Consider the following 20,734-nt stretch of genomic DNA (forward strand, 5'->3'; position numbering starts at 1 on the left):
CTTCGCTATTAAGTTCTTCGTTTTGTCGCCATTTATAACCGAGTACATTGCTTTACGCCGAATAAAATGAATATTCTTCAGGTGACATTGTTAATCGTCGTTCAGATATTTCAGCATAGGTATTTACTTCATATCGCCGATCTAGCTGATTTGAGATGGATGATCTAAACTACGTCTTAGTATACGGCCTGTTACTGTCACTGTAAGTGTGGAAGAATATCGTAAGAAAAACTTAATTGTTATCAGATTCTACAATAATTACGCTATGTTCTTTTCAACGTTATTTTAATAAAAAAAAAAAAGAAATGTAGAAAATATTATTCGTAATGTTTCGATCCCAAACGCTTCTATTGTCGATGAAAAACTACTGCTTTACCATCATCTCATGAACTTCGCGAGTCGTTTTTTATTTCGGCGGAGAATATCGAAATACATACTAAGGTCAGCATATATGCATTATCTTTTGTAATGCCACTCCGTGGTATACTTACATACAAATTGTGAAAAATGAGACTTTTCGCTTTGTTGCAATTTTCAAAGTCAGCGTACCGCGAACGCAATTTACGATTCTCTTTGATACGATATGCAGACGAATGAGAGTCAAACAATATCACTTTTAATATTGAGATTGCTGAAAAAAAAAAACGACTGACAATTACGATTGAAAAGAATCCTTCGTCGGAAACGTCTTTCGCAAGTGTAAGCTTTTTTACCGATTTGTGTTGAATCATCTTACATACAATACCTACCGGAGTCTTCTCAGGTTTCATTGTTGTCACTGAATGAAAGAGAAAAATATCGATATAATAATTCACACATTTTTTGCTAAACTTTCATTTCACCGTACAAATATCTCATCGATATCTCGTGATTATCGTTACTATTTATATACATTGTATATATTTATATATATTGTTGGCCATGTCCTGAAAAAACTTTTACCATCGTTATAGTTAATTACAAAAATTTTAATTTAACACAAACTTTAAAATAGATCATTTACGAACTTATGACTAGTTTGCATGTTTTCAGAAACAAGTCTGAGTTTTCTGTTTATTTGTTTCTATCTTTTTCTATGTACGATGTTGTTCCCTGCAGCATATTACCTTAGACGGCGCACGATATTTTGCGTTGCTAAGAGAAAAGAGAGCACATAATCCATACAATAGAAGTTTCTCTCTTCCTTCGGTCTTTCTTTATTTTCTCGTAAAATATATTTAGCTTTTCATGAAAGTTCAACATTTCTCGTGATCACACCGGCATTTAACATTCAACGTGCGTTCTTACAGTATTTGAATTTTTCCTTGAAACAATTTCAACAAATGTAAGATTTTCCTCTAGAAACAAAGTTTTCTTGTTAGAGATATCATATACGTGTTTTTTTTATATAAAAAATATTAAATGTGTTTATTTATTTATATTTGCGCGCGCGTGCGTTTTATATGTACATACATATATTGTGTTTTTTTTAAATATTTATATCGTACAAATATAAATTTTTTTGAAAATTTACACGTGGTTCACATGATGACGCAAATAATATATCTATTGCGAGAGAGATATTCCGTGTCTCAACTCAATTTAACTGCTCACGTAGGAAAGCTTGCTCACGTGTGTAATCGCATGCGTGAAGACTATAATTTTCTTTTTCTCCTGTGTCTTACGTCCCTCGGATTCTCAGGTTTACTAAGAATTCAAAATGTGAACTACTTCGTGTGTAATTTACATTATCGCGCAATATCGTGAATTATTAAAGCCCATGTACATATACGTACCAAATGCTCACCAAGTACTTTTACACCGTACGCAAGAAATTCTTCTCGTACAAAGACGCTCTATTTTCTTTTCTTATACACAAGTACTTTTTTACGGAGAGAAACCTTAGACCGGATAACAACTAGACGACGTTTTCCTCTTCCCCCCCTCCTCTCTCTTGGATCTTTTTTATTCTCTGAATTTCAAAGCTTCTTTAAAAAAAAATTACCAGACGCAAATTGTTACCGACAATACGTCGTTGTCCGTTCATCGGATCATTAAACATGTAAAGCAAATTTGCAACTGCATTGAAGAGACAAAAACAAAAGAGACGACAAAATGATCCTCCGCTTTTTTGTCTCGGGAAAAATTATGGCGAGTTTCTTTGCGTTCCGCGCACAATTAAAGTAAAGAATATCCAGTGTCAACGCGAAGGTTGATATCAAAGAGAGGTGCTCGCTTCGATAGTTCTCTCACTTGTCACGCGAAATTCGCGTCGACGTTGATGTGCGGTTGACAAATTTAATTCGACAAGAGAGGCATATGTTTCGCGCGCGCGTTCACACAAGCGCGTTTGCTCTATGTGCGCGTTGATGTTCTGACTTGCTCACTTAGCGCGAGAAACAACAAACGAGAAATAGAAAATTATGACTGTTAAACGGTCGATTAATCGCACGGTGGAAGTTATGCTCGCCATGTTTGGCGTCTGGCCAGGTATGCCATGCGTTATAATCTACAGAATATTTTGGATGATCGCGCTAGCAATTAACGAGTTCTTCCATTGTCGATATTTTGTGACGCATTTCAACTTCGAGAATCTTTTCGAACTGATGGATTGTTTGAGCAGTCTGTTGGCGCATATTAAACTGACCGTTAAACTCGTCATCTTCTCGTTAAAACAACAGTAAGTAATAATTATAATGCACATATGTGCGATAATTTTATTTGTGTACACGTTACAACACGTGTAACACACACACACACACACGTACAGCACGTGTTTTGTAAATATGCGATCAGAATGTTCGAGGTTGAAATGTGTTTAATTATTTACAGCAAATTCATCGAAATTTTGACCACGACGATGGAGGATTGGTCCGATTGCGGTACCAGTGACATTGTATTACGCGAAACGGTACGCAAAGCGAAACTATCGAGTAATATTTGTAATGGATTAATTATTCTTCATACAATCGCTGCGTGTACATATGTCATCGGCATTCTCCTAGCCGATGCCGACGTTACCGATCAATCGATCGAACTGCCCCTCATGATGAAAATGGAATATCCTTTCGTTATAGACACGCGATACAAGTACAGAACGGTGTTGGTTACGCAATTTCTGTTCGTGATGATATGCAGTTGGGGAGCCGGTTTGTTCAACGCCCTGTTTCTAACTCTGGTAACACATGCATAAGCAAGTATCGTATAAATATTGAAATGCATAATTATACATTAACTCGTAAATAATGTATATATTTTATCTCAAATCAATTTATTTGTTTGTAACGACGTAAACAAATTTCAATTGGCGAAGCGCATCGTAATGTTAATTAATTGACGTATGTATTTTACTTTTAGGCTCTACATGTCGGCGGTCAGATAAACATCCTGCTTTGCTGGTTGACGAAAATCAAACCGGAAGAGATGGGAAAGAAACACGAGTCGATTGTTACAGTGACGAAAATCATTCGGAAACATCAAAAAATTATCAGCCTCTCGGGAAATATCGAGAATCTGTATTCGCACATCGCTCTGGTACAGTTTACATCGAATACGGTGATGATTTGTTCGCTGGGGTTTCTAATCGTAACAGTGAGTTTAAAAAACAATTATATACGCGTGAGAAAAATTCGAAAGATTGTTCACATTACACCTTGTTCCGCGTCTTCGTGTGATGTCACAGGCAATCGGCAGTCCCAACGCCACTGAGCAGATAGGAAGATCTCTTTTGTTTTACGCTGTAACAAATCTCGAAACGTTTATATTTTGCTTCGCGGGAGAGTATCTGAGCAACAAGGTTAGCGACGGAAAACAGATAATTACGTAATAACAATGAACACTTGATACAAACAAATAACTTTTGCGTGTATATCCTTCTGTGAAAAAATACAAACAATGTAATGAGATATTAAAAAACATTTCGATTATTGTTTATCTTTGTAGAGTAAAGCAATCGGAAACGCAGCTTACAATTCGGCGTGGTACGATATGAAGACTAAAGATAGTCGCACGTTATTAATGATAATTTTAAGATCGCAGAGACAATTGAAACTTACAGCCGGCAAGATGATGGATCTCTCGTTCGAGTGCTTTACAACTGTACGTAACATTGACAGAAGAGAAGAATAGATTTAAAATTGTTTTGCGCGCGTATATTTTGTTTCTCTGTTATTATAAATTGAGAAGAAAACATTTGTGTGTTTGTAGATTATGAAAGCTTCGGGATCGTATTTATCGATGTTGCTGGCAATAAGATGAACACCGCGCGAGAGTAATTTTTTCTCGACATTTTCTAACGGAGAGTCGTAGACTAGCCACAAAGTGTGATATGTAGTTTTAATTTTATTATTAAAAAAAAGTCTTATTCAAACAAACAAAAATATATATACGTATGTACATAGATTCATACGTGTAGTCTTTTCGTCGACGGAAAAGTCTGTTATTTCAGAATTCTGCTATTCACATATATTTTTTCGAAATATTCCTTGTGTGATAAATGTTGCACAAGTTCATTTTTAGCTATTGCGCGCGCGGTAACTTTTATTCAACCGCATTTAGAAAATGTAAAACGCGAAGTGCGCGAACGCGAACCGACTGCGGAACATTTTTCACTATGCTCGTACATATGAATCATTGCATATTTACATTAGAGATTATATCATCAGCGTCCGAGGGAAAGAAATACGGTCTTTCGCGTTCTCTTTTCGCTTGTAACGGAGTTGTGAAAACAACCATGACGCACGTATACATAATTAAAGGGCGCGTGCGATAAAAATATTTAATGAGAAATTCTCATTGGTCGATCGCTCTCTCGGGGGAGGGCTCGCACAATTGATGACATCTTCTTAGTTCTTAGACGCTTATTTCCACGATACGCGTCGTGCGGTCACTGGAAAACACGCTGAGAAATCGAAAAAAAGTTGTCTCTCTCTCTTTGCTGGAAGTGAGCTCGCTTACGGTGTACACACACACACACATGTATATATACATCTGTTCGATGTTCTCTCTCGCTTGTAAAAATTGAGAAGCAAAACGAAGAAAAATTATGACGCGAAGGAGCACAATTAATCGCACATTGAAATTAATGCTCACTCTTTGCGGCATATGGCCGGGCATATCGTGCGTTATAATCTGCAGAGTGTATTGGATAATTGCATTGGCCACGGATGAAATTTGTCATTATCGCTATCTTTCAATGCACCTGCGCACCAACGATCTCTTCGATTTAATGGATTGTTTCAGTAGTTTTCTAACGCAGATAAAATTTAGCACCAAGTTGATCATATTTTGGATAAACGAGCGGTGAGTACGCGTGTACGAAAATAATATAAACAGATGTGTATGTGTGTGTGTGTGTGTGTGTGTGTGACATTTTTGTGGCTCGTAGAAAATTTCTTACCATCTTAACGATGATGACGGAAGATTGGAACGATTGTGTCGACAATGACGTCACCATGCGGGAAACAGTGTACAAAGCTAAATTAGCGAATCGTATCACTAACGCGATGTTCACTCTTCACTTGTTGACCATCGTTGCGTACAGCATTGGCGTTTTTTTGGCCGACGTTGACGTTACCGATCACAAATCCGAACTACCTCTTCTCTTGAAAGTTGAACTTCCCATCGGCATAAACACAAAACGTACATACAAAATGCTGCTAGCGACGCAATTCGTGCATCTCATTATGTCCGGCTGCGGAACCGGTTTGCTAAATGCTCTACTTTTAACACTGGTAAAAAAAACAGTTTTACAACTAATACTAATTCGATGACGTGTGACACGAAGTTAATTAGGAGATCAAAGCGTGCAACGCATGGTTAAAAATATTATATCAAATTTTCACAATTGACTTTCTCGCACAAAAGATTTTTTATTCTGCACTTTTGGCTTATTTTTTGCACATAAAAAAAAATAACTTCCCTTTTTCCCGACTGAATTATTTCTGTTCTGTCCGTCCTGATAATTTCAAACTTTTACTCTCAGCTTCAGTATACGGATGTATACGAGAGTTAGATTATTTGATTATTTTTAGACTCTGCATGTAGGTGGTCAAATTGATGTTCTGCGCAGTTGGTTGAAGACGCTCGTGTCTGATGAAAATAAAGAGAGACACAAATCCATCGTCGCTACGACAAACAAAATTATTCAGAAGCATCAGAAAATTATCACTTTTTCGGAACATATCGAGGATTTGTACACGTACATCGCATTAGTGCAATTTACATCGAACACAGTACTGATTTGTTCGTTAGGATTTCTCATTGTGACCGTAAGTAATATAACGTTAATTAATCCGCATACGTACGTACGTATTTTCAATGTGCGCGCAGTTTTAAACAATGCTCTCGCGCGCTGATTTCATATGTTACAGGCAATCGGTAATCCCGATGCTACGGAACAGATAGTGAGATCTCTTTTGTTCTATACCGTAACGAATCTCGAAGCTTTTATATTTTGCTTCGCAGGAGAATATATAAAAAACAAGGTTGTGAAATTTGATATAATACTGCGACACAATACATTATTATAAACATACGTTACATTATAGAGAAAGATGCAAAAAAAAAAAAAAACGACAAATAAAGATGCAATAATCTCTTTTTGTTTTTATTTCTGCAGAGCAAAGCTATTGGAACTGCGGCGTATGACTCCGCGTGGTACGACTTAAAACCTGAAAACAGTCGTAATTTAATATTCGTAATACTGAGAGCACAGAAACAATTGACGCTCACGGTTGGAAAGATAATGGATCTCTCTTTAGAATCTTTTACAAGTGTAAGGTTCATACGCATACATACAAAGTAATTACAGGAAATATAACATGTACATAAATACACATTAGTATCCAAGATACTTGTTTTTTACACAAAATTTGTTTCTTTCTATAGTGTTAAATTTTTTGCTAGCGTTTTTTTACAATATTTTTTTACGATCAAATTTTATATCTAAGCAACGTTACTTCCAATTATAGAAACAAAATACGCATAATTTATTATAGATCATGAAAGCTTCGGGATCGTACTTGTCAGTATTATTGGCTATGCAATAAACATCGTATAAATGTCATTCGAAGGATACAATAGTCGTGAAGTATAATGTATATTTATGCTGTGTCTTTTATTAGAAACAGAGAAGTTATTATATTATGCTTTTACACAAGTTTGTTCACTTTATATTTTTTTATTATATATTTTTAAAATATACATAGGTGTCAATATTTTTACAAAAAGAGAATATACACGTACACACTTTTTCTCTCTCTCTCTCTCTCTTTTTTTTCTATTTTGCGAACAAAATAACGCAAGCTTCTAGTCGCGTAGTTATAGTCACGAGTCTTTTTTGCCTCTTTATTATAAATTTCACATAAATTTCTCCGACAGTCTCCTCGGACACTTGCGCAGACACGACCGATCACATCGTGTACTATACCCACATCCACCCTCCTCTATCAAATATTTAAGTAAGATAATATCCGGTTATTATTACCATTACGCACACAAGAGAGAGAGAGAAAGAGAGAGAAAAGACTGACCCCGCGCTATACTTGTTTTTTCTTTTCGTGCGTCAACTATGCGAAAAATTGCGAGAAGTACACCTGCGTTCTGCGTGCATGCGATAACAATATTTAATGAGAAAATTCGATTAAACACTCGTATCAGAGATGCGCGCTTCTGTTCGTCCGTGAAATCTTTCAGAATTTATCAGTTTCTTTGTTTCTCTCGTGTACGAACATATTTTAAAATATACATACCCTCAAGACTGAAAAACCACACACACACAGTTTCAGTCCGAGCGAAATCTCATCTGGCTTTCAACAATTTTCTGTTCTATACCGCACACTTTTGAGAAACTCGCTCGCAAAACTCGTCTGACCGAGATCAAAGAGAAATAAGGAGCCATGGCTCGTAAAAGTACGCTCAATCGCACGTTGAGATTTGTGCTCACTTTGTGCGGTATTTGGCCAGACGCGTCGTACGTTCTGCTCTACAGAACGTTCTGGATCGTTACGACGACAATGATTTTATTCTGCCACTACCGTTACTTTCTGACGCACGTTTATTCGGCGAAACTTGTGGATCTGATGGACTGCGTATCCAGCTTTCTGGCGTTTTCCAAAGTGATAATCAAATGCGCGCTGTTCTGGCTGAATCAGCGGTAAGTCGGATACTACGCGCATACGCGAATGTTGGCGCGCGTATTATATTATATATCGTGCGTATAATATTCTCTCTCTATATCTCGAGAACAAAACGCGATTCGCATCCGTAGAAAATTTGCCGAAATCTTGGCGATGATAACGAAAGATTGGAACGATTGCGCCTCGTGTGAGATCAGTATGCGCAAGATAACGAGCAAGGCGAAAATATCGGACCGAATTGCAAACACGATTATCACTCTTCACACTGTGACGATTTTTCTCTACTGTTTCGGCATCATCCTGGCGGATGTCGACGTCAACGATCACACGACGGAATTACCTTTCGTGAACAAGATCGAACTTCCGTTTAGCATAAAGACACAACGATTGTACAGATGCGTGTTAATGGCGCAATTTTTTCATATGATACTGAGCGCCTGGGCAGCTGGTATAATAAACGCTTTATTGTTGACGTTGGTAAATTAAGAATATCGCGATTGTGATAGTTTACTAAAAGTGATCTTGTATATACTTACACTGATCTCTCACAGATTTATTTTATTAATGAAATAAATATCATAATTTTTCTAAACGTTACGAACAATAGAATTTTTATTTTCAGACTTTGCACATAGCCGGCCAAATCGACATTCTGTGTCACTGGTTGTCACAATCCATGCCCTGCGAAGATAAAACCGCACACGAGTCAGTTGTCATAGCTACGAGCAAAATCATTCAGAAGCATCAGAAAATCATCGATTTTTCGGAAAATGTTGAAAATATGTTTACGCACATAGCGTTAGTTCAATTTGTGACGAACACTATAATGATTTGTTTGCTGGGCTTCCTTATTGTAACGGTAAGAGAATTCTTTTCACATAAAATTACCGTAACATTTTAAATATTTACATACGCGTATCGGCAAATGCTAATTTTGTTTTTTAATTTAATAACATATATCTTATTAAAAGTAGCGTTTTTACAAGAAGAAAAGAGAGATAAATTATTATTTATTATGCGCATATTGTACACTATATTAAAAAATTTATATATTTGTATATTTAATAATTCCGTTTTACACACAACACGTTTTCGAATAATATTGCAGGCAATCGGTAGTCCCAATATGATGGAAGAGATATTAAAATCCTCGTTCTTTTATACCATAACAAATCTCGAAGCGTTTATATTTTGTTTCGCTGGAGAATATTTAAATAACAAGGCTAGCGTGATATAAAGTTATTATTATACGTAATTAATAATTACTTTAACAAAATAATGTAAAATTAATATAATTAATATCGAAAATAATAAATAATCAAAACGCATTATCTCTCTCCGTTGTCAGATGAATGGAATAAACATTATAATAGTATATTTTATTATATTCTATGTCTATATATAGAGCAAAGAAGTTGGTATCGCGGCATATAACTGTGGGTGGTACAATTTGCAGCCTAAAGACAGTCGTGTTTTGTTATTTATCATCTTGAGATCGCAGAAACAACTGAGGCTCACCGTTGGAAAAATGATGGATCTCTCCTTGAACTCTTTCACAAGTGTAAGCTTCACGCGATCATTTTAGAACAATTTGTAGAGCGTACAAACCTGATTTTATTAAATAAAACATCTTTAAATATAAAAAGTCTTTTCGCGCTCGACATTGTCGTTCCAGATTATGAATGCTTCGGGATCGTACATGTCGGTGCTGCTGGCGATGCAATGAATATCATATTGGATCGATTATTTTTATCTTAGATGTGCGAAGCAAGCGTGAGTTACGTCCGTAAATCACTAGTTAAAAAAAGCACATGTAATTGATACGTATACAACTTGTCAAATACAAATAGAAAAAAAATATTAATATATAATAAAATAGTTTTTTGTCCACTTCTATATCTGTAACAGCAACAAATATCGTATATATTCGTTTTCCTCGGAACTCTTGAATTATGAAAGAAGAAATTATTGCCGCGCTGATGCGCGTAGGCTATTACAACTTAAGTTGTAATTTCGAGCGATGTAATCTTCCATAGCGTCTTGCTTTGTTTCCTTTTGATTCTTCGCTCTCTCACAATTCTGAAATTCTGAAGATCAAGAGAAAGAGAGAGAGAGAGAGAAAGAGAAATACACACTTTCTGATTGTAGAGTATATGCACAGCGAACATAATATCTATCCTCACGCACCCTTGTGCATATTTAAAACCCGTACGCGAGCGAGAATTTGCGATTGATAATACGAGTGTTCGAGAAAGGGAAAAGTAATTCCACCTGTTTCTTCTTCGTTTCTTCGCTTTTCGAACTTTACATCATTAAATTGCGAAAGTTATGACAAATGTACGCGCGCACAGCGCGCGGTATATAACGCACTTGTTTAATGAGTATTAAACTTTGATCGTTCTAGAAGGCGCCTGTATATCTTCTCGCGATATCTTGGAGAATCGGTAGGTTTTATTTTTCATGCGCTCTGTAAGAGCGCGCATTGAAGTTACAACTTGAAAACATTTCAGAGAAAGTCTTTGTTTTTTGTGAAATAAATACTTTTCTTCGTCGTCGTACTCAATCGTCTTACTTTCGTGTAAAAAAGAGAAAGTGATATATCTAATAATAGTTTTAATTTTGCGCGCACACACGAGCGAGAAAACAAAGAGATATTGAGAAATTATGGCTCGCAATACTACAATTAATAATACAGCGAGGGTTATGCTTAACTTGTGCGGCATTTGGCCAGGCACGTCGTGCGTTCTGTTCTGCAGAATATTGTGGGTTGTCACAATGGCAATTTCTGTGTACTATCATTACCAGTATTTACAGAAGAATTTATTATCCGCTAGTTTTTCGGACTTGATGGACTGTTTTTGTTTGACAATGGCGCATATCAAAGTGATCACCAAGTGTATTGTGTTTTGGTTTAATCAACGGTAAGTGCGAAGCGTGTAATTAATCCGAGATTACGGATCCGGATTGAAGATAGATAATAAACTAAAGCGATGTGTATACACGGATATATTGATGAACACAGAAAATTTGTTCAACTTTTGAGAATGATGACAGAAGATTGGAACGACTGCGCCAATAGCGATATCGGCACGCAGAAGACAACGGAGAAAGCAAACGTTGCGGATCGCATTACCAACATGATCATTCTTCTTCATACGTTAACAATTTTTGCATATTGCCTGGGCGTTGTTCTGGCCGACGTCGACATCACCGATCAAACGACAGATTTACCTTTTTTCACCAAGTTCGAAAGTCCGTTTCCCATAACCACGCAACTCACTTACAGACTTGTGTTACTCGTAGAATTCGTGCACTTGCTTATCTGCGCGTGGACGGCTGGTATAACAAACGTTCTGCTATTGGTTTTGGTAATGTAAAAAATGTAGAAAATATGTGTTTGAATAAACATTTTTGAAAATGAAATTGTAATGACGATTCGACGACCTAATTGCAATTTATAGCGATTGCATAGTGCGTGACTTTTTTTTTATCACGATAGAATGAATGAAGTTAAAATTAAATATTCATCAACGCATTTCCTATTTTGCTCAAGCATACATTTGCATGCTGAGAATGTCACGCTATGTTTTTGAATTTTTATACAAATAGATTCACTATTTTTTCAGATCTTACATGTAGGTGGCCAAATCGACATTTTGCATTACTGGTTGATGCAACTCGCACCTCACGAAAACAACAGCGGACGGGAATCGACTGTTGTTGATGCGAGTAAAATTATTCAAAAACATCAAAAGATAATCGATTTCTCAAACCACGTCGAAAGTCTTTATACGTACATTGCATTGATGCAGTTTGTGTCAAACACACTAATGATTTGCTCGTTAGGCTTTCTTATCATATCGGTAACTACAGAACAAATCGTTGAAAATAAAAAAATTATATGATAAATTCTATTCAAATAATTATAACAAATATTAATATAAAGATAAATTTTCAAAGAAAATAAGAAAAAAAGATTATAAAATATTACATTGTAGCTTAATATTTTACTGTCATTCTTATGTTTATATTATATGTTAATATTAATATTATTATTATTATTATTAATGTTTTAATTTTATTAGATTGATTTGACGTTACATCGTGATTTTCTAAACAATTCCTATTTTTTTATATACGCGTAAACATATATTTTATATATTTAAATATTTTATATGTATAATAATAATTTTAATGTAATAATAATTATAATGTAATAGTTACATATAAGTACATATAATATATATCATTATATATTAATTAATATCATTATTAATTAATTATAATTACATATATATAATGTGTATTAATATAATTATATATGAATAGTACATTACATATATATATAAAATAAAATATTTTTATTCAAGACATATCGTGTATCTGCACAATATTTCAGGCAATTGGAACTCCGAATGTTGTAGAAGAAGTACTGAGATCTCTTTTCTTTTACACTATTACAAATCTCGAAGCGTTTTTGTTTTGCTACGCTGGAGAATATCTGAACAATAAGGTATTAGTAATATGCGCTAAACACGTATGTATAAATAATTGCATGATTTATAATCTCGATATTAAAGCAACATACAACATGTATATATTATAAATACGTATATTATAAATATATTATAAATATGTATATTATAAATATACGTATATTATAAATATGTATATTATAAATACGTTACAAAAAGAGGCGTTGCGTTTTAATCAATTTTGTTTTCTTAGAGCAAAGAAGTTGGCGTTGCTGTGTACAATTGTGCGTGGTATAATTTAAAATCTAAAGATATTCGTGTTCTGTTGTTTATTATGAAAAGATCGCAAAAACAATTAACACTCACAGTCGGCAAGATGACGAATCTCTCCTTAGAAACATTCACCAGTGTAAGATTTACACTTTTTTTTATCTTGCGCACTTTTAAACTTTTCTTCTTGAAGAATATTACAATTAAAAATGTGTATTGATTATCTTCTCGCTCTCTCTCTCTCTCACGAAACAATCAATCATTTTCTTCCAGATTATGAATGCTTCGGGATCATACTTGTCAGTATTATTAGCGATATAATATAATCGAATTGTTGATTTCTAGAACAAATAGTTGTCATCACAATTGTTTCATTTATATAAATAAATTACATTTAAGTTATAAAACTGAACATTGCAACTGCATTTTTGATACAAAGCGCGAACGTAGTGCACATGCTAGTAAAACACGAAGTAATACACCATTGAAAAATGCGATTTTTCTGATACGCTGCGTCGCTCTTGGCGTTGTCGACGATTGCGAGAAATTTTGTCTCAATTTTTTCTATTTCTTTTTTATTTAGTTGATTTCATGTAAACATCGAGCGATATATGTTCGAGAGACTTAATATAGTAATGAATAAAACTCAAGAACGTCCAGCTCCGCGAGAGGCGTGCACATTTCACAGAAATCATTACATATTTAATGCGCACTTCTCGTGAGTACATTGGGGAATACACACATTGTCACTCATATTTGAAGAGAAGAATATTTTACCTATTCTCTTTTATATCAAAATTGCAGGAGAAATACGACAAACTGTGTTTGAGGTCTGCACGCATCGCGATAAAAATATTTTATGAGCATATTTTCCGCCGCATCGCCGCTCCGCAGGTGTATCTATTTCGATGACCACCCATGGCTCCAGTCCTCACGCAAATATCCGATGATATATATGTATACCGTGAATTGTCTCTAACGAGTGACAGAGCTCTTCTTTTTCTTTATTACAAAGTATTTTTTATCTACAGTATACACATACACACATACATATATTTATCGCAGTTGTACGTTTGTATTTTTTTTTTTATGCGCGCTCTTGCGCTAGGACACAAGCGACTTCGAAGAAAAGCAAATAATTATGACTCGTAAGAGCACGATCGATCGCAAACTGTTCTTTCTGCTTCCCTTTTTCGGTATTTGGTCGAGCAATACGTGCATTTTTATCAGCCGAGTGTTTTGGCTAGTTTCATTAGCGTTTGTCGAATTCTGTCATTGTCGTTATTTTGTAAAGCACTTCAATCCAGATGATTTTATCAATTTGATAGATTGTATGTCTAGCTTTTTGGCGTACGGGAAGACGTACATTAAGCTCATCGTGCTTTGGATAAATCAGAAGTAAGTGAAGCGAATATACATATACATATATATATATATATTATATATTACGCGATGAATAGAATTGTGTGTTGCATTTGAATCCGACGCACGGCGTATATACACGTATGATCGGGAAAACGCGTAACCATCCACAGAAAATTCATGGAAACTCTGGAGTTGATCGCAAACGATTGGAGCGATTGCGCGAACAGTGACCTGCATCTAATGACACGCAAGGCAAAAATATCAGATCGTATCACAAACATAATACTCGTTCTTCACACGTCGAGCATTGTCGCGTATTGTCTCGGTGTCATCGTTGCCGATGCCGATGTGACCGATAAAACAACGGCCCTACCCTTCGGCAGCAAAATGGATTTTTATTACACCACCAACACCCAGAACGTGTACAGATCTATATTAATTGTGGAATTCATACATATGATTTGTTGTAATTTGGTGATTGGCATTGTAAATGCTGTACTCGTGACTTTGGTGAGTGTTTCGGTCGTATATAATAAACAAGTATATAATTGTACGCACACACACACGTAACACACACATACAATACCGTGTATGATAATCCTGTTCGAATATCGATATTTTTTTAGGTGTTGCATGCAAGTGGCCAAATAGATCTTTTATTAAATTGGTTGACAAAACTTTCACCCAAAAATATTGAAAATAATCAAGAAATAATCGCCACCACGACAAGCAAAATTATTGTACAGCATCAAAAGATTATTCAATTTTCGGAAAACATAGAAAGTTTGTTTACACACATTACGTTATTCATATTTGCATCGAACACACTGTTAATTTGTTCAATAGGTTTTCTCATCGTAATGGTAAGTACAACAAAGTGTATTACACAGAGATTTGTTCTAATTTGTCAAAGATTTTTCTACTTGTCTTGTTATATATATTTTAATATCTTTTTTTTTACAGACAATTGGAACTCCAAATGCCATCGTAAACATAGCGAAATGCGTTATGTTTCTCATAATAACGAATTTAGAGGCGTTTATGCTCTGCTACGCCGGAGAATATTTAAATAACAAGGTTGACAATTATTACATCGTAAAAAATTGACTGAATAAATATATTAAAACAATAATTTATTAAATTTTAAATAATTGCGAAGCAGAAAAAATAAGATAAGATGAAAATAACACGTGTATGTTCGTAGAGTCAGGCAATCGGATTTGCGACGTACAGTTGCGCGTGGTACAGCTTGAAACCTAAAGACAGTCGTATTTTACTGTTCATAATAATGAGATCACAAAAGCAAATGATGCTCACAGCTGGCAAAATGATGGATCTCTCCTTACAATCTTTTACAAGTGTAAGATTCACGAGAAATACATTTAAATTCTAGCATTGGGATTCTGTGTGTGTGTGTGTGTGTGTGTGTGTGTGTGTGTGTGTGTGTTATAACGTTTTCTCAAAATATATTTAATAGAATTATTATATAAAATATATTTTCAACAGAATTATTTCTCTTTATTCTCAATATTTTATACAAAGCTTAATTACTGCCTCGGTTGCGATATTTTTGTTTTACGCCATAGTTGCATTACTTCATCAATAAAACAATTGACGTTTTTACTGACGCAGAAAAAAAAATCTATTGTTATAGATTATGAATGCTTCGGGATCTTATCTGTCGGTGTTACTGGCAATGCAATAAGCATAACTTGTCAATCAATAGTCGTGAAGCATGTACAGAACGCCACAAAAAAATATGCCTTCGCTAATTATATGTTAAACACATATTGTTGTAAAATTGCTTATTTTCTTTGAAAGAAAAAAAAATATATGTATATATATATCTAACGTGTCGTGTTTTTGCATGGAAAGAACAAAAATCATAGATCTGTCTTCGGCTTTCTTCTCGCGGAGTTAGCAGTGTGAGATTTGCATTTTATATGAGAAAAGTTATAACCACGTGACATTGCTCACATGGTTACTTTTGCATATTATGTTACACCTGTATGTACTTCCCTTATTCCTCTCAAGTCTAAACTTTCAAAATGTTTTTGGGGAATCGTAAAACACAGCTTGCTCGGATATACACCGTCACCTCCTACCTACGTTTGCACGCACATTTTTGCATATTTAAAGCGAATAATTCGCGACACACCGCTCCGTCCCTCACGGAAAGAGACAATGACCTCACTTATGTCCGCTTCTTTTCATTAAAATTGAGGTAAAACTTATTATTCGTCGGAGGGATGTGTTCACGAGAAGTGAATACACCTTATGCGGTCGAACACACATACAACGGTACGAAAATATTTGACAAGGGAAATTTCCCCAATGCGAACAATTCAAAGGTGTAACATTCGCGTATATTCTTAAATGAAATTGTCGAGTCTTAATTTATAGCTGTGATACACACACGTGTTACTTTATCGCAAAATTATATATTATATTTTGTTAAAACTGTAATATTATAAATATATGTACATTTATTACATACAATTCGCGTGTGTAAAATCGGGAATAAAAAAAAAAGAAGATATAGAGTGATTTGGAAAAGCACGATCAATCGCACGACAGAAGTTCTGTTCACTTTGTTCGGTATTTAGCCGGGTACTTCGTGTGTTCTGTTCGACAGAATATTTTGAATTGTTACACTTATATAAGTGTTCAGTTCTCTCCCTACCGGTACCTCTTGACGATCTTTTCAATTTGATGAATTGTCTGAGTAGCTTCTTTAGCGCACGCGAAAGTTACGATCAAGTTTATCGCGTTTTGGTTGAATCAGCGGTGAGTAATAAAAAAGTGTTTTTTTTTTTCTTATGTGATAAATTCGACAATAACAGACGTATCTCGATCTATCGTTTGTAGAGAATTCATCGAAAGCTTGACGATGATGACGGAAGATTGGAACGATTGCGCTGACAACGAGATCAGCATGCACGAGAGGATGTACAAAGCGAAATTGTCCAACGAGCAAATCGCCAACGCGATGATCATCCTTCACACGCTAAGCGCCGTATGCATACGGAATGCGCTAATCATCGTGGCTAATATCGACATTATCGAACACACGTCCGACTAGCTATACATTCACAAAATAGAATTTTCCTTCAGCGTAAAATAAAAAACGTACATAATAAACGTACACAAAGAACGTACAAATTAATACTACTCATGCAACTCGCATATGCCATCATGTGCAGCTGGGTTCTGTGAACGCCTTTCTCCTAACTTTGGTACGTCAAACGCGCGCGCACACACACACACATTTAGCGTAAACATATGTTATTCTAGTGTAATGTTTTTTTAATTTTAGATCTTACATGTCGGTGGTCAAATAGACATTCTACGTGCTTGGTTGACCGACGCAAGCGAGGAGAAGCGCGATTTAACCATAACAAATACAATTATTGAAAAGCATCAGAAAATTATTATAAATATACTTGGAAAATTCTTATACGTACATAGCGCTGTTGCAATTCATATCGAATACGATCATAATTTGCTCGCTGGCATTTCTTATCGTGAGTAAAACTTTTGAATTAATGTTTGAACAATATAAAGTATCATCGAGAGAAATATATACGGCTAATTGTTACAGGTAATTGGCACACCCGACGCAGCAGGTAATAAGATTCCTTTTATTTTACACTATAAGGAATCTGGATGCGTTTGTATTTTGTTTTGCTGACGAATACCCGAGCAACAAGGTTAGCGATCGAATGACATTTATCTCGACAATCTAAAACATTGATAATAAGTGACATTCAACGCATTGAAAATCGAAGAAACACAGTATTAAAAAACAAAAAAGAATAAAATCCCGATTATTCCGTTCGATCTATTTTTGCAGAGCAAAGCTATCGGAATTGCGGCGTACAATTCCGCGTGGTGCAACTTAAAACCCGAACGTAGCTGTGGTTTGTTGTTATATTGAGTTTGTTTGTAATATTGAGATCTCAAAAAACGATTGGCGCTTACTGTCGGAAAAATGACGGAACTCTCCTTAGAATATTTCTTATAAATGTAAGAATCTATCTGTGTACAAAATTAATTTTGCTAACGTGTGAATGTGTTTTTACGAACTCTTTTAGCATTGCATTATCACACCGATAAAACGTACTAAGAGCATTTCGCACGTACTTTTATCGCTTGGCTATTATTACCTCTTGTTGAAAATTATTTTGCACAGTTGCATTACATTTCTATTTACAGTGTGAGTGCATGCGTTGCAAATTCATACGGTGATATTGTGTCATAGATCATGAGTGCTTCGGGATCATATTTATCGGTGATGTTAGCGATGCAATAAATAACGCACGTCTGTCTCATGAATCTCGACAATTGTATAAAGCACGCATTTCTCTCGAACAATATGTCCCAATAAGTCAGATAGAAAAAATCTACATGTAGCTACTTACGACAGACTAGTTTTTTTTTCGTCAAATTTTATACGCGAAAAAAAAAACAAACGTGATTTACATGATACAAAATTGATGAACATTTTATAAAATCACACATTCAATATACATGAGTACAATATATATTTTGTAGATACATTCAAATATTATAAATATTCAAATATCATAAATTAGAGTGATAAGATAAGCCAATGGGAGCAAGAACAATTTCGAAATTTTCACAATTTCATTTCACAAGTATACATATATACATGTATAGAAAGAAAGAGACGGAGAAAAGAGAAAACAAACACATTTCTTTCTTAAAATTGCCATTTTCTTGAAATTAACTTTTCCGTTTCTTCTTTTGACTATAAGAGAGAAAGACATTTTCGGTCTTTCAAAACTTTTTGAAAGATCTCTGAAATCTCGATTTATACCAACGAATAAATAAACGTTATGTTCGCACGCAAATTCGTTGCATATTTAAAACAAACAATTTCCGATTCTTTTATTCAAAAGAGAGAGAAATGTGCGTCTCTTCCTATTCTCACAGTGGGGGAGAAGCAACGACAAGTGTAGCCTATGTGCACGCGATATCATAAGAATATTTAATGAATATATTTCCCATTGGTCGCTCTTCTTCCAAAGATACACCCATTTGATGACCTCTGTTATCAACCTCTCAGTCACGCAGATGAATAACATCGACCTGTGTGTGTGTGTGTGTGTGTCGTTGACAAACACATAGCAAAGCTATTTGCAAGTTTTGTTTTTGAACGTTATTTTTTCTAATGAATTTTAATGTGTGCATATTTATGTATATATTATTTTATCTAAATGTTATACATACACACGAACAAGTGCAGAAAAAAATAGAGCTACGATCTAAAAGTACAATTAATCGTGTCTTGTTTTGTTTGGCATTTGATCGGACATTTGGTGTATGTTGGAATTTTATAATAGGAATTGTTCTATTTTCCCATCGGCACATTAACACATTACAATTTGTTAGACCTATTTGACTTAACGGATTGTTTCGGTAACTTCTTAGGATATTAATCAATTCTCAAGTTTATTTGCTTTCGATTGAATCAGCGGTAAGTAACAACGTTATAAAATTTTCGATATGTGTACACAATCCGAGAAAACCTTAGAGAGCACATTGTGTGTAAATTCGATGATATAATTGAAAGAATAAAAGACGTACTTACAATCTCTCGTACTTGTAGAATATTCGATAAAATGTTAATAATAACGGCGGAAGATTGGGCGAACAGAGATATCGAGATATCGACGAATGAAGATATCGAGATATCGACGAGAATGAAGATATCGGATCTCATCATCAGCAACACGATCGTCACTTTTCACACGTGGTGGTTCGTGCTGTCGTACAAGCCCCGGCGTTCGTTCTGCAGACCGATGTGAACGTGACCGACCGTACGATCGAACTACCTCATGTTTACGAAGTGAAACTTACCTGTCATCGTAAACACACAACGCGCATACAAAGTCAGTGCTGATTATAGAACTCGCGCATGTTCTTCTGTGTTTCTGGGGAATTCTTTGCTCCTACCTTCGGTGAGTTACATATTTGTGTGTTTCGTCACCCGGAATGCATCAACATTGAATGCAATATGTTTCGTCAGATTTCGTTATCCGATTAGATTGCTTTTTCTCATGTTTCCTGCTTTAAAGTTTTCATAGACGATAGGTCTTTATTTTTAGACCTTGCACGTAGGTGGTCAAATAAACATCCTGCGTTGTTGGTTGAGAGAGGCTCGTGTGTCTAAAGAGCCGAGTGAAAAGAATACGCGCGAATCTGTCGTAACTACGTTGAACAAAATCATTCAGAAGCATCAGACGATCATTTAGTTCTCTGTAAATAAAATATTGAGAACTTGTATTCTCTTATCGCGTTGCTGCAGTTCGCGTCTAACACGGTAATGATTTGTTTATAATTAGAATTTTCGATCATAACGGTAAGTAGAAATTACTATTAAACAGCGCAAATAGCGTAAATATTTATGTTTTGTATAATGTAATGTGCACACGCTGTTTTTGCACATACATATATATTATATATATTATATATATAATATAT

The 20,734-nt window shown here is 35.1% G+C and overlaps 5 protein-coding genes across 5 annotated transcripts; all 5 read left to right on the top strand.

The window, feature by feature from the left end:
- Window positions 1–2,402: 2,402 nt before the first annotated feature.
- Window positions 2,403–4,236, top strand: LOC109857343 (odorant receptor 4-like). Its single transcript, XM_020433528.1, has 6 exons — window positions 2,403–2,659; window positions 2,812–3,157; window positions 3,337–3,570; window positions 3,662–3,775; window positions 3,922–4,077; window positions 4,186–4,236. Exons 1-6 carry the CDS (start codon window positions 2,403–2,405, stop codon window positions 4,234–4,236), a joined length of 1,158 nt encoding a protein of 385 aa, XP_020289117.1.
- A 787-nt stretch (window positions 4,237–5,023) lies between these two features.
- Window positions 5,024–7,028, top strand: LOC109857329 (odorant receptor 9a-like). Its single transcript, XM_020433512.1, has 6 exons — window positions 5,024–5,280; window positions 5,366–5,711; window positions 6,012–6,248; window positions 6,351–6,464; window positions 6,599–6,754; window positions 6,978–7,028. Exons 1-6 carry the CDS (start codon window positions 5,024–5,026, stop codon window positions 7,026–7,028), a joined length of 1,161 nt encoding a protein of 386 aa, XP_020289101.1.
- An 849-nt stretch (window positions 7,029–7,877) lies between these two features.
- Window positions 7,878–9,843, top strand: LOC109857320 (odorant receptor 4-like). The gene is made up of 6 exons (XM_020433498.1): window positions 7,878–8,134; window positions 8,249–8,594; window positions 8,740–8,976; window positions 9,226–9,339; window positions 9,523–9,678; window positions 9,793–9,843. Exons 1-6 carry the CDS (start codon window positions 7,878–7,880, stop codon window positions 9,841–9,843), a joined length of 1,161 nt encoding a protein of 386 aa, XP_020289087.1.
- Window positions 9,844–10,892: 1,049 nt separating this feature from the next.
- Window positions 10,893–13,183, top strand: LOC109857344 (odorant receptor 13a-like). The gene is made up of 6 exons (XM_020433529.1): window positions 10,893–11,038; window positions 11,140–11,485; window positions 11,744–11,980; window positions 12,517–12,630; window positions 12,846–13,001; window positions 13,136–13,183. Exons 1-6 carry the CDS (start codon window positions 10,893–10,895, stop codon window positions 13,181–13,183), a joined length of 1,047 nt encoding a protein of 348 aa, XP_020289118.1.
- Window positions 13,184–13,803: 620 nt separating this feature from the next.
- On the top strand, window positions 13,804–15,957 carry LOC109857319 (odorant receptor Or2-like). The gene is made up of 7 exons (XM_020433497.1): window positions 13,804–13,876; window positions 13,971–14,260; window positions 14,398–14,737; window positions 14,854–15,090; window positions 15,191–15,304; window positions 15,432–15,587; window positions 15,882–15,957. The coding sequence occupies exons 2-7, from the start codon at window positions 14,004–14,006 to the stop codon at window positions 15,930–15,932; spliced, it is 1,155 nt and encodes a 384-aa protein (XP_020289086.1). The 5' UTR covers window positions 13,804–13,876; window positions 13,971–14,003; the 3' UTR covers window positions 15,933–15,957.
- Window positions 15,958–20,734: the final 4,777 nt, after the last annotated feature.

Source organism: Pseudomyrmex gracilis, unplaced genomic scaffold, assembly GCF_002006095.1.
Source record: "Pseudomyrmex gracilis isolate BER0280 unplaced genomic scaffold, ASM200609v1 scaffold_155, whole genome shotgun sequence".
NCBI lineage: Eukaryota > Metazoa > Arthropoda > Insecta > Hymenoptera > Formicidae > Pseudomyrmex > Pseudomyrmex gracilis.

Coding starts and splice junctions, on each gene's coding strand:
- LOC109857343 (XM_020433528.1), top strand. CDS start 2,403: ATGACTGTTAAACGGTCGATTAATCGCACGGTGGAAGTTATGCTCGCC. Junction 2,660..2,811: donor ATCTTCTCGTTAAAACAACA/GTAAGTAATAAT, acceptor AATTATTTACAG/CAAATTCATCGAAATTTTGA. Junction 3,571..3,661: donor TGGGGTTTCTAATCGTAACA/GTGAGTTTAAAA, acceptor GTGATGTCACAG/GCAATCGGCAGTCCCAACGC.
- LOC109857329 (XM_020433512.1), top strand. CDS start 5,024: ATGACGCGAAGGAGCACAATTAATCGCACATTGAAATTAATGCTCACT. Junction 5,281..5,365: donor ATATTTTGGATAAACGAGCG/GTGAGTACGCGT, acceptor TGTGGCTCGTAG/AAAATTTCTTACCATCTTAA. Junction 5,712..6,011: donor ATGCTCTACTTTTAACACTG/GTAAAAAAAACA, acceptor GATTATTTTTAG/ACTCTGCATGTAGGTGGTCA.
- LOC109857320 (XM_020433498.1), top strand. CDS start 7,878: ATGGCTCGTAAAAGTACGCTCAATCGCACGTTGAGATTTGTGCTCACT. Junction 8,135..8,248: donor CTGTTCTGGCTGAATCAGCG/GTAAGTCGGATA, acceptor TCGCATCCGTAG/AAAATTTGCCGAAATCTTGG. Junction 8,595..8,739: donor ACGCTTTATTGTTGACGTTG/GTAAATTAAGAA, acceptor TTTTATTTTCAG/ACTTTGCACATAGCCGGCCA.
- LOC109857344 (XM_020433529.1), top strand. CDS start 10,893: ATGGCAATTTCTGTGTACTATCATTACCAGTATTTACAGAAGAATTTA. Junction 11,486..11,743: donor ACGTTCTGCTATTGGTTTTG/GTAATGTAAAAA, acceptor CTATTTTTTCAG/ATCTTACATGTAGGTGGCCA. Junction 13,002..13,135: donor CCTTAGAAACATTCACCAGT/GTAAGATTTACA, acceptor ATTTTCTTCCAG/ATTATGAATGCTTCGGGATC.
- LOC109857319 (XM_020433497.1), top strand. CDS start 14,004: ATGACTCGTAAGAGCACGATCGATCGCAAACTGTTCTTTCTGCTTCCC. Junction 15,091..15,190: donor TAGGTTTTCTCATCGTAATG/GTAAGTACAACA, acceptor TTTTTTTTACAG/ACAATTGGAACTCCAAATGC. Junction 15,588..15,881: donor CCTTACAATCTTTTACAAGT/GTAAGATTCACG, acceptor CTATTGTTATAG/ATTATGAATGCTTCGGGATC.